General features: G+C 36.7%; 1 protein-coding gene across 1 annotated transcript; it reads right to left on the reverse strand.

Moving 5' to 3' along the window:
- Positions 1-593: 593 nt before the first annotated feature.
- Positions 594-8,142, reverse strand: LOC112661906 (keratin-associated protein 6-2-like). The gene is made up of 2 exons (XM_025450011.3): positions 7,819-8,142; positions 594-754 (listed from the first exon to the last, which is right to left on the reverse strand). Exons 1-2 carry the CDS (start codon positions 8,105-8,107, stop codon positions 594-596), a joined length of 450 nt encoding a protein of 149 aa, XP_025305796.3. The 5' UTR covers positions 8,108-8,142.
- Between the last annotated feature and the right edge of the window lie 3,387 nt (positions 8,143-11,529).

An 11,529-nucleotide genomic window follows, 5' to 3' on the forward strand; every position in this document is an offset into this window, starting at 1 on the left:
AACTGGTTAATTCCACACCTTCCCTAAAGTAACCCTAGTAATAGGTGATTCTGCTGGGTTTTAGATCCATCCAGTGACAGAGCATCTAATGTGGAAATCACTCTTGTTTCACATAGTGTCACATAAAAAGAACCCTTGTGTTAAGAAATCAGAATATGGTCATGAATATATATAGTCAGTAAATCAGAATGGAAACCAGACATACATAATTGGAATGCACACTTGAGCATGAGCCTGTCAATCTCTGAAGAGGTCACAGAAATAATAGACAAAATGTACATTAATAGCATGTCTGGCACAAAAGGTACACAAACTTGTAAGGAGCAGTTAAATAGGTTTATTTGGAAATCACCACAATATAGAAACATAGAATAAGAAAGTAATGGGTTTAACCTTGGACTACGGCCACGATAAGGTCTTCCTCCTTCCAGAAACATCATAGAGTAACTCAGGAGCCCTGACTACAAAGAAGACTTTCAAGAAGATAATCACTTTTCTGCAGACTCTGACTACACTTTTTAATTGGATCTGATGGGACATTGAAACAAAAAGAGCCTTGGAATAATCCTCTTAGAAGAAAAGGTGTATTTCAGTTATGCTGTAGCAGAAAGATGAATAGAATAACACCTTCTGTAGGAAAATGGCCTGCATCCACAGCAGGCAGAGCCATATCCACAGCCATATCCACAGCCAGAGCTAGAGCTGTATCCACAGCCACAGCCAGAGCCGTAGCCACAGCCACAGCCACAGCTATCACATGAGTTTCTAGAATAGTTGCAACACATGGTGGCAAGAAATGGAGGTTCAGCAGCTCTTTAGAATAGCAGATGGCAGTTTCTGAAGCCTGAATATCATTTCTTGCTCTGAGACCTTTATATACTGATAGAAATGAGTAGAACACATTGTCTTCTTACCACAGCAATTTTCATTTTTAAAAAGCTCATCATTCTAAGGACAATTTTTTTTCAGGCAGTTATGTCCAGGATTTGTTCCTCACTAGTCATGAGAATTATAAGAAAACAGATGTAACCTACATATTGAATAAGTATGTTTGTGGAATGTAATCAAACCCAATCTAAATTTTTCACTCTAAGGGGCACTAACCCTCCTGCAATTCCAGGTAAACACACAGGCACTGAGAGATGCTCTAGCATCTCCTTGGGTTCGACAGGAAAACACCCTGGCTGGAGGTGAGAGGCAAACAGCAGGTGTATAAGGTGAAACGTTCTCAAGTTATATCTACAAGAAAGTGGATGAAGCTCACTGTGGTGATGAGAAGATCTAAATTGGTGCAAATTAGGAGTCTGATGCAATATGCTAAAATAAAAGCAACCATGATTTTCACCAATACAACATAATCTACTCTATTTAAGACATTTTTCAGAATGATACTTTCTTTGAAACACCTGCAACTTACATCACCAAAGTTTTATCTCCTCCAAATCCTACGGATTCTTCAAAGCACAGCTTAGACTCTACCTTATATAGGAAGCATTCCTGGACATTGAAAACAAGTATTAGGCATAATTCCTCTGGTTTTCCATAGCTTATCTGTACTATGATACTGAATATGTTATATTAGCACACACTGTTTTAATTATCTGGTTCCCTCAGTCAACTGTGAGTTATTTAAGACCAATAACTTTGTCTTTATTTTATGTGAACATAAAGAACTAGGCAAGGAGATCAAAGCTCCTTCCCTCCTTCCTGCTCTTTCCACATCCCTAGCATCCAAAGGGCCACAGCAGAGGAGCTGCAGCCCCTAGGACCTGGCCATACCCTTGCAGGGGGGCACAGTCATGGTGGCTGGGGGAGGTGCCGGGCCACTTCTCATGGGGCCAGATTCAGTAACTGTTGAATGACAGTCTGAGATTTCATCCACCCGTAAAAATGGTTCTTTTATTGATTTGCACTTTTAGTCCAATGTGGTTAAAGAACATGCTTTGTATGATTTGAGTCCTACTAAATTTATTGAGATTTGTTTTATGGTGTAACAACTGATCAATCCTGGAGAATGTTCCATGGGCACTTGGGAAGAAAGTGTGTTCTGCTATTGTTGTGTAGAGTGTTTTAGAGATTCTGTTAAATCTAATTGGTTTCCAGTTTTGTTCACATCTTCTGTTCTCTGTTTAGTTATTCTGTTATTAAAAGTGAGGTATCAAAGCAAAAAAAATGGTTCTTTTAATGTATAGGATGTCATATAAGAAAAAATAATAACAATTATTAACATTTATATTTCCTTCCACAGCTTTTGAGATATACTCACATTTATCACTTCATCTGATTCTGACTAAAACAACATAAAGTAGGACATTGTGCTGTGTATTTTCATATACATTACAAATGGGAAAAGGGAGGCTGAGGATAGTTAAGTCTTGCCCAAGAACTATGAGTTTTTAGGGGTAAAGTTGAATTTTTTCAATCTCCCCTTATAACATATAAGCTAGGGCAGGACCTGTGAATTATTTTTCATGAATTATTTTTTCCAGTAGTTTCTCAAATGTAAAATATTCATATTTTCTGGCTAAAATCACCAATATTTTACACTTCCATCATCTGGATTTTCTTTCTTTGTGATCTTCACCTCACAGCCACAGCAGACAACTCAGCCCTCTCTCAAACCTGCTCCATGACCCCTCTTAAGCATCACACTGCAGTACTAGAGCTGCCTCTCAGCATCTGCAATCTGTCTACTGAGAGTACAATCTTTGTAATATTCTGTAAATTAGAATTTAAGTAGAAATGATGATAGCTTTTCTAGACATCTCCAATTTTAGTCTATAGTGTAAAAACACCTGGACCTACAAATCCCGTGTCACAATTAAAACCTCAGATTCTAATTGCCTTCTAATTATGACTGTCCTAATTTCACAAATCTTTCCACTAAACTATATTCAATATTGGCTCCATTCCTACAAACTCCATGACCCCTCCACATTTCACATCACCTGCTTTCTTTCTAAGATATCTTTGGCATGACTGTTTTTCCCTTCATTGTTCCATTGAGTCTTTTTCCTGACAGTGACTGAACAGTGCAACTAAATTTTACAAGAATTTTTGAAAACCTACTTCATGCATATTCCAGAGCAGAGAATATTGAATAGAAAGTAGATATCAAAAGCTCAATGATGAGCTCTGTGCTTTAAAAACTCTGGGGAGGGACATATGTATGTGTGGTTCAGTGGTTGAGCATCTGCCTTTGGCTCAGGGTATGATCCCAGTGTCCTGGGATCCAGTCCCACATGAGGCTCCCCATAGGGAGCCTGCTTCTCCCTCTACTTATGTCTCTGTGTCTCTTATTAATAAATAAACAAAATCTTAAAAAAAAATCTGGGGAGCCTGAATCATCATTTCCATTGTACCATTCTCTATCCTACCACCTCATGCTACATGAAAGATTAGACTATTTTCAATTTTGCTCTTTCTTACCCATTCACTTTTCAATATACTGCAGCCAATACCTACTATTATCACTTCCCCATTAAAAAAAGCTTTTTTTCATGATAGATCCCATACTATCTGCCAAATCTAATGGAAACTTCTCTAGTAATTAATAGAATTTGGTGATAAAATAAAAAGCAGGACCCAATTATCAGAAAATAAACTACTTCACTAAAACTCATTAATTTATTATGAAAAATACATTGACAAACACTGTTAATTTACTTGGTATCAGAACATTTGTTAGGGTTCATAACTATGGAATACATGTATGATAAATGTACAAAACATCTAACTTGGGAGTGTACCTATGTATTTGACATGAGAAAATTAAGATGAAGGATTATGAAATTCTGGAATTATCAAAATATTGCCAGTATAATAAAAATAATATGTAAGGCTGAGGCATAAAATTTTTTGTTATGATTGTGTCAGCAATTCATATGGAGCAACCTAATAATAAATATAATAACAAAAATCTACTGAGTTCTCACAGTGGTAGGGTTTTGCATATTTTATTTGTTTTGTACTCTCAACAATCCTGACCTAGCACTATTTTATCATTTTACCTCTGAATATCCAGAGACTCAGTGGAGTTAAATGAGTTAACTAATGTACCATGATCACACAGCTAATAGCTGATGAGGACTACACCAGAGGACAAGTAGTGTGACTCTGGAACCTAGACTTTTAATCACTATCTTCATAATTTTCTTCCTAGAGTGGAGTCATTGGGATGACCTGGAGGGAATGATATCTTGCAGAAGGAGAGTGTAGTTAAATAAAATGGGTCAGGTACAGGGAAACGTAGGTCAATTTAACATAGGCTCTAAAGATTTTTGGACATAAAGCAATATTGTAACCTGTCATCAATTTCTATGGTTTGTTTTCAGGCTCATAAATAATACATCCATATTGTAAAATTTTCAAAAAATATATTCTCAATAACAAGAGGGATGTGGACAGTGGTCTGCTGTTATTTGTTTAATGACCTCTGCTGAAGGTAGGGAGTCCGAATTGCCAATTTCCATGGTGTAAATATTCTTAGGATGACTAATTTCAAATTAACTGGCTTACAAAATTCCTGAAAGTTTATAACATCTTTTAATACTTTAATAAATTAACTTCCATGTTTACAACTTCAACATGGCATTTCTTTTGTGTATGGTATAAGGTAGGTATCTATCTTTTCTTTAATCCCATTTATTGAATAAACTGTTTAAGATAATCAATTTGCTATCTCAGATGAAAACTTGTATTAGGCAGCCTCTGAAGTTTTTAGCACTGGCTATTGTGTTCTTACTGTCTCAGAATAATCTATTCCTTATACCTGGATAACAGATTGTTGTGACCTTTATAAAACTAAACTGTACAATAGAAATGTATCATGAAACACATAAAATTTAGAATTTTCCAGTAGTCACATTTGGAAAAGATAAAACAGATGAATCGACTTTATAGCATATTCTATTTAACTTTATATATTGTGGTAATATTTTGGATATATTATCAATATTTTTAATTATTTGATATAGTTTTCATTACTTTTTATACTAAGTTTTTGAAATCTAGTGTGTATTTTATACTTACGATGTGTTTCATTTTGGACTAGCCACATTTCAAGTGCTCAGTGCCATATCTGTCTAGTGGCTACCATGTTAAACAATGCAACTAAAAGAGAATTTCAGAATTCCCATAGGGGAGTCATGCTGATTATAAGTTCTCCAATAGAGGTTGCCACTTAAAACGTAAATAAGTTGGCAGTTACTATTTTTTTTTTAATACCTCTTCCTTGAATTTTATTTTCCAGCTCATGTAACAGACCAATTTTCAGTCATCCCTTATGGCTCTTCTTATATGTCATTCTCCTTTAGAAGCTATTTCTAACTCTTTTCGAGTCTTCTCTTTCTGTCATGACGCATTTTGGTTTCCCCCTCGAATTCTTTCTCAGGAGCCCTGTAACACCTATAAACATACATACTATAATGGGAATGTGTGATTTACTATTTTGTACCCAAGGAACATTTTTAATTGTTGAAAGAAAGAATTACGTGTTTTGGGCTTCTATCTGCAACGCCAAACATAACATGAAGCTAGAACATGGATGTTAAGGTTTTTTTAAATGACCATAACAACAAATGAATGATTTTAAAACTTAGTACCTTGATAATATGCAATAGCTCTTCAAAGAAAAAGATTTTGTGTTCCTTCATGAAGAATTTTAAAAACTTAAATCATTTCCTGACTACAGAAAGTATTCAGTTTTATTGTGATCCATATGTGAAACCGTATTTTCACTTTTCCCAGCCTTCATCCACCAATGAGACATACGTAACACACACATATTTTCTCTAATTTTATCATAATGAACTCTCTTTTAACATTATCATCATTTCCTCATTTCACTTGGCTGAAAGTCACAATTGTTTTCTAAGACAGTAATGATATTGGAGGTTTAAACATAAATGTTAAATTATGAAGATTCTTTTCTGGAATATAAATTACCTTTTACATGCTTAATAAATAGTAGTCTTGGATTGTTAAAAAATGCCTTTGAAAACAAAGGTCATCGTGAAAAAGAGTATATTTTCAGCCAATAATTATTAGAATTGCCTTCTCTGTAAGAATAACAGATTTACCCGAAGCAGTCATTCCTTATCTCTAAGAAGGAATGTTCCATCTGTGAAAAGTGTTCAACTCTTGCAAGAGCTTCCATTTCATCATCAGTAAGACACATTATATCCTGGGAATAACCTCGCTGCAAGCTGGACTTTGATGGCAGAATCATCTTCCTTGAAAACAGCCATTCTGTGGAGTCTCCGAGATCTAGAGATCTCAGGACTCAGATTTGGTGCAGTGACCTTCGTCATGAAGATGAGACAGTAAGTCATTTTTCACTGCCCATGAAAACTGATCCTGAGAAAACATTCTTTGTTGTCTGATCCAATGTTAGAGATCTGGAAAGTCACATGAGGAAAGGACACTGAACTCAGAACCCACATGGCAGTAGGATCTCAAATCCGAAAGTAGACTTGGCCGTTCATCCGATTTTTATATCTGCACCAATTAAGGCACTAGAGAACACCATTAAGCATAAGCACCTTTCTCATTTCCACTAAAAATTGTGGCACCACTGATCATCCCCAAAACATAATGAATTTCTCTTCTTCCTTTACCCTTACTACCTACTGTCTTTTCTAGTTTTTCTTGCAATGAGCACCAGTTCATTTGACTGAAAATGTCAAAATACCTATTTGAACCCTAACTCCAATGCTTCAACATTTACTCTTCCCCAGGAAGTTGCCATATTCCTTCCATAGCAATTATGTCTAAATGTATCTCAATTAATGCTTTTTTTATTATCACCTTTTAGAATATAAACATTCTGAGAGCAAGAAAGTGGCCTACAATTTTGATACTATGTCTTCAGTGTGTAAGGGAGTACCCTTACAAAAACACCCAAAACTATTTGTCAAACAAGTGGCTTAAATCAATTACCTCAAATTCAATATATGCAAACAAATATATACTTCCATCAAAATGCATGATATGCTACCATATTTTTCCTCTAATTTATCCTTTGCTTAGTTCTTCATGTGTCACCTGAGTGTTCTTCTAATTTCTCGTTAATCCTGAAAAATTTCACTTCCATGCTATTCATTTATCCATTTAGCACTCAGGACACACCTCTTCTCCCTTGGACTTCTGTCACAACCTCCCAAATAGGTATCATTCCTTCTTCTCTTTCTCCTCCGGCTCCATTCTAGACATAGTGTAATTCCAGGGCAGAGTTCTGAAATACTGTGTGATTGCTGTAGGGTTATGAGTACCTGACAATGGGGGAATAAGAAATAGGTGGAGAAGACATTATCTCTGATGCACTTATGACAAGAAATGCTTGTATTATATCAAGGAAGAACCCCCTAATTCATAAAATATGTTGTCAGCCCAATTTACAAGAGAAGTCCTAAAACCTCAAAAAAAAAAAAGTAATTCATAAACAAGAACACAGAGATCAGTTAGAAACAAAGAACCATTTTTATTGACAATAAGTGATTTCCCCAACTGTGAGATGTTAGGATTGCTTGCACACAACAAACACAATCCAGATTAAGAGAGTATAGAACATTTGGAAATGGTCAGATGATACCACATAGATTCAAGCCATGAGATGCCATATTAAAAAAAAAATGTTCACTGGAGGAAAAAGGCTCTGTCAAGTATGCAATTTCCTAGGCATAGAAATCTTGGATTTGGAGGCTTGAATCAGGCATCTCACTAAATGCATCCTTTCAGAAACAAACAGGGCTTGGAGAGTGATGGTCTAGCAGCAAGAAGAATAACATCTTCTGTAGCAAAGGGGCCGGTAGCCCCAGCAGCCAGAGCCATATCCACACCCAGAGCTGAAGCCTCTTCCACAGCCCCATCCTGAGCCATAGCCACAGCCACAGCCATAACCTGAGCCATAGCCACAGCCACAACCATAACCTGAGCCATAGCCACAGCCACAGCCATAGCCTGAGCCATAGCCACAGCCACAGCCATAGCCTGAGCCATAGCCACAGCCATAGCCAGTTCTATAACCACAGCCAGAATAGGGGCCACATCCATAGCCATAGCCGCATCCGCAGCCATAGCCACAGGAGTTCCCGTAGTTGCAACACATGTTGTCAGGAGAAGAGAATTCGGGTGGTTTGCAAGTGGATGTGGTAAAGTATGGTCCCTACTTGCCTTGGACCTTTATATACTGTTGGTAATTGGCAGAGCATGCCATTCATTCCCTGACTTACCCAAACAAATATGAAAGCAACTTTCATGTGACAGTCACTGTCAACAATCAATAATGTCTTGGGAAAAGTGAGCTCATTATTTGGAGTCTCCCGTTTTATTTAAAGAGCAGCAATTTAATTCCCTCTGCCAAAGAATTGTCTCAGAATCATGTGCTCTACATACCACTGAGACCCAACTTCAAACCTCCTATCATTTAATGTAACTGATATGACAAGATTGGGGAAATTTAGGACAATTTTGTGCCTCTTGATCTCTCCTCTTGCCCAGAAAAATCTACCTCTGCCCATAGAGAAGAAAATAACTCCCATCTCCTTTCTGGAATCATTGCAACATTTTACCAGGCTTCTTGCACCCAGATACCTACTGCAGATACCTACTAGCTCCTTGTGGTTCAAGCCAGGGAAAATGCTAGTGTCAGGACAGAGGATAGTCCTCAACAACATTGAAACATTTGATAGAAAATATCAGATTAGAATCTTTAGTTTGTAACTTGGTAGAAATAAATTATTTTCTCTCTTTACTGATGTCTAATTCCAAATATTTCCTTTCTTTTCATCTAAACCAAGCATCCAAACATTCCATTACCAGACATGCAGCCAATGAAGAGGGAGGAGGAGGAGAAGGAAGGTATTACATGACCTTTTTTTTTTAATGATTTTTTGCTTATCTTGTTTGTCTAGGTTTTACCTATGCCCATTGTCTGAAACAGGCAGATCCAAAATTGAAATTAATTTTTACCATAAAACTATGACATCTGACTCAGAAGTACAAACTCAGGAAGATCATTCCTTCTACTCTACACTCAAATTTCGACAGTGAAATCAGTGCCATCTATTCCTTTCTGAAAGCCTTCAACAGGGATTTTCATAATTCTACTGAAATCCTTATTTGAGAACTTTCATTATTAGACATTTTTCCTTCAGTTGAATGTATTATGACTATTTTTTCTATACTTGGATGCTGGTCTATCTGATCATTGTTAGGTTTCATCTCTAAAAAAAGCTCAAAAAAATACATCCTACTATATTTGTTCCTTATTTTCTCTTTTTCTGTCATTCTTGATATTCAAAACTATAAATTTTAATGCATAAGTTCTCTAGAATAGACCCATTACTTTTCAAGCATCCACCTTCCAATCAAAATAGCCCTGAACAATTGAAAATGTTTTCTACCTTTATTGCATTGTTTGTAGTACCTCTTCCATTCAGATCTCTGGGTATTGAACCATGATGGCCCCAAAAATCTCTTACTCTGTGCATCCCTGAATCACCACTTAGTTCTGAGTACCCAGTACATAGTTTGATGTCTATCAATATTTCCCCTATAAAAATAGATACATTAAAACAAATATACGTTCAAGAATCAGTGTGCCCCTTGGAAGCTATAAGATATTTGGATACATTCTCACAATGTTCTGATTTCATTGAAGTAGAAAGTCTCAAATGTTCTTTGACTAAAATAGTCTCAAATTTCACATTTCGAAGATGTGTGTTACTTTATGAAGGTATTTTTCCAGATGCATAAATTATCTTATATGCCTAATAAATGAATGGATATATAAATTAACAATATTGGTGCTTAATGGATGATGTTCTTCCCTCGTTCACAAAGCCTTCAAGGACAGGGATCATAATACAACAATGAGTTGATTTTCAAAAACTGTAATTATACAAATTTCATTCTCTTCTTAGTAGGATTTCCCCACCTCAGATTTACCCAGAGTACAGTCCTCACATCAGACATACAAATATTCCATGTATGAAAACTGCCCAACTCTTTAAGACCCCCTATTTCTTCAAGAGCAGGAGACATTCTATCCTGGACACCATCATATTCTGAGGCTGAGTTTGATGACAGATCCATTTTCCTTGAAACTGGCCATTTTGTAGAGGTTCTTGGCTCCAGGGACCTCAGACTCAGATCTTGCAGTGACCCTGGTCATGGAAATAAAACAGGCCCAACGAAACTGAGCCTGACAAGAATTCTATGTGATAGGATACGGTATTAGAGATTTGGAAAGTCATGTGAGGAAAGGACACTGAGTTCAGAACCCAACAAAGTGGTAGGCTCTCAAACTCAGAAAGCAGACGCAACTGTTCATCTCATTCTTAGATCTGCAACCACTAAGGCACTAGAGTACACCATTAAACACTAGTCCTTGCTCATTTCCATTAAAAATTGTGGCACCACTGATCATCCCCAAAACAATCCATTTCTCTTTATCCTTTACACTTATTACAGCCCTTTCTAGTGTTTTTTTTTTCTAACAAACAGTTCATTTGACACAAAATATCAAAATACCTCCTTGAACTCTCTCTCTAATACTTCAATCTTTACTCTCTTCTCCAGAATGCTGTTTTATTCCTTCCATAGCAATTATCTGTCTAAATTTATCTCAATTAATTGTTAGTTTTTCTTATTATCACCTACTAGAATATAAATACTCTGAAAGCAGGAAATTCATCTACAGTATGTCTTAAGTATGTAGGACATTTCCTTTCAGAAATAATAACTTGGGCACCTGGGTGGTACAGTCACTTAAGCATCCAACTCCTGATTTAGAATCAGGTCATGATCTAAGGATGCTGGGGTGGAGCTAGGTGTCAGGATACCTGCACAGCAGGAGTCTGCTTATCTCCCTCTCTCTCAGACCCCCCTACTTGTGTTCACTCTCTATCCCCCCCCCTCTGACAAATAAAATAAATATATCTTTGTAATAAAAACATTCAAAACTATTTGTAAAGTGAGTGACTTAAATCAATTTCTTAAACTTAAAAATCCAAACAAATATGTTTATACTTTCACCAAAATGCACATATACCACATTTTTCTTCTAATTTATCCTTCCCCTAGTTCTTCATTAGACTCCTGAGTCTGCTTCTAATTCCTCGTTAATTCTGGAAACACTCTCTCCCATGCTATTCATCCATCCATTCAGCACTCAGGCCACACCTCCTCTCCCTTGGGCTTCTGTCACAACCTCCTGAATAGGTGTCATTCCTTCTCCTCTTTCCCCTCCAGCTCCATTCCAGAGTCGATGTGATTTCCTAGGGCACAGTACTAAAACACTGTATTATTTGTGAGTCCCTCAGAATGGGGGTGGGGTACAAGACATAGGTTGGGAAAATATTATCTCTGATGTACCTTTGACAAGAAATGTTCATATTATATCAAGGAAGTGTCCCCACGTTGATGAAATGTATTGTCAACCCAGTTTTCAAGAGGGGTCACCACACCTCAAGAAAGGAATAATTCACAAGCAAGAACACAGAGATTTGTTAGAAGCAAGGAACCATT

The sequence above is a fragment of the Canis lupus genome, chromosome 31 (assembly GCF_003254725.2).
Source record: "Canis lupus dingo isolate Sandy chromosome 31, ASM325472v2, whole genome shotgun sequence".
NCBI lineage: Eukaryota > Metazoa > Chordata > Mammalia > Carnivora > Canidae > Canis > Canis lupus.

Coding starts and splice junctions, on each gene's coding strand:
- LOC112661906 (XM_025450011.3), bottom strand. CDS start 8,107: ATGTGTTGCAACTACGGGAACTCCTGTGGCTATGGCTGCGGATGCGGC. Junction 755..7,818: donor GTGTGGATATGGCTCTGGCT/GCTGGGGCTACC, acceptor GAAACTCATGTG/ATAGCTGTGGCTGTGGCTGT.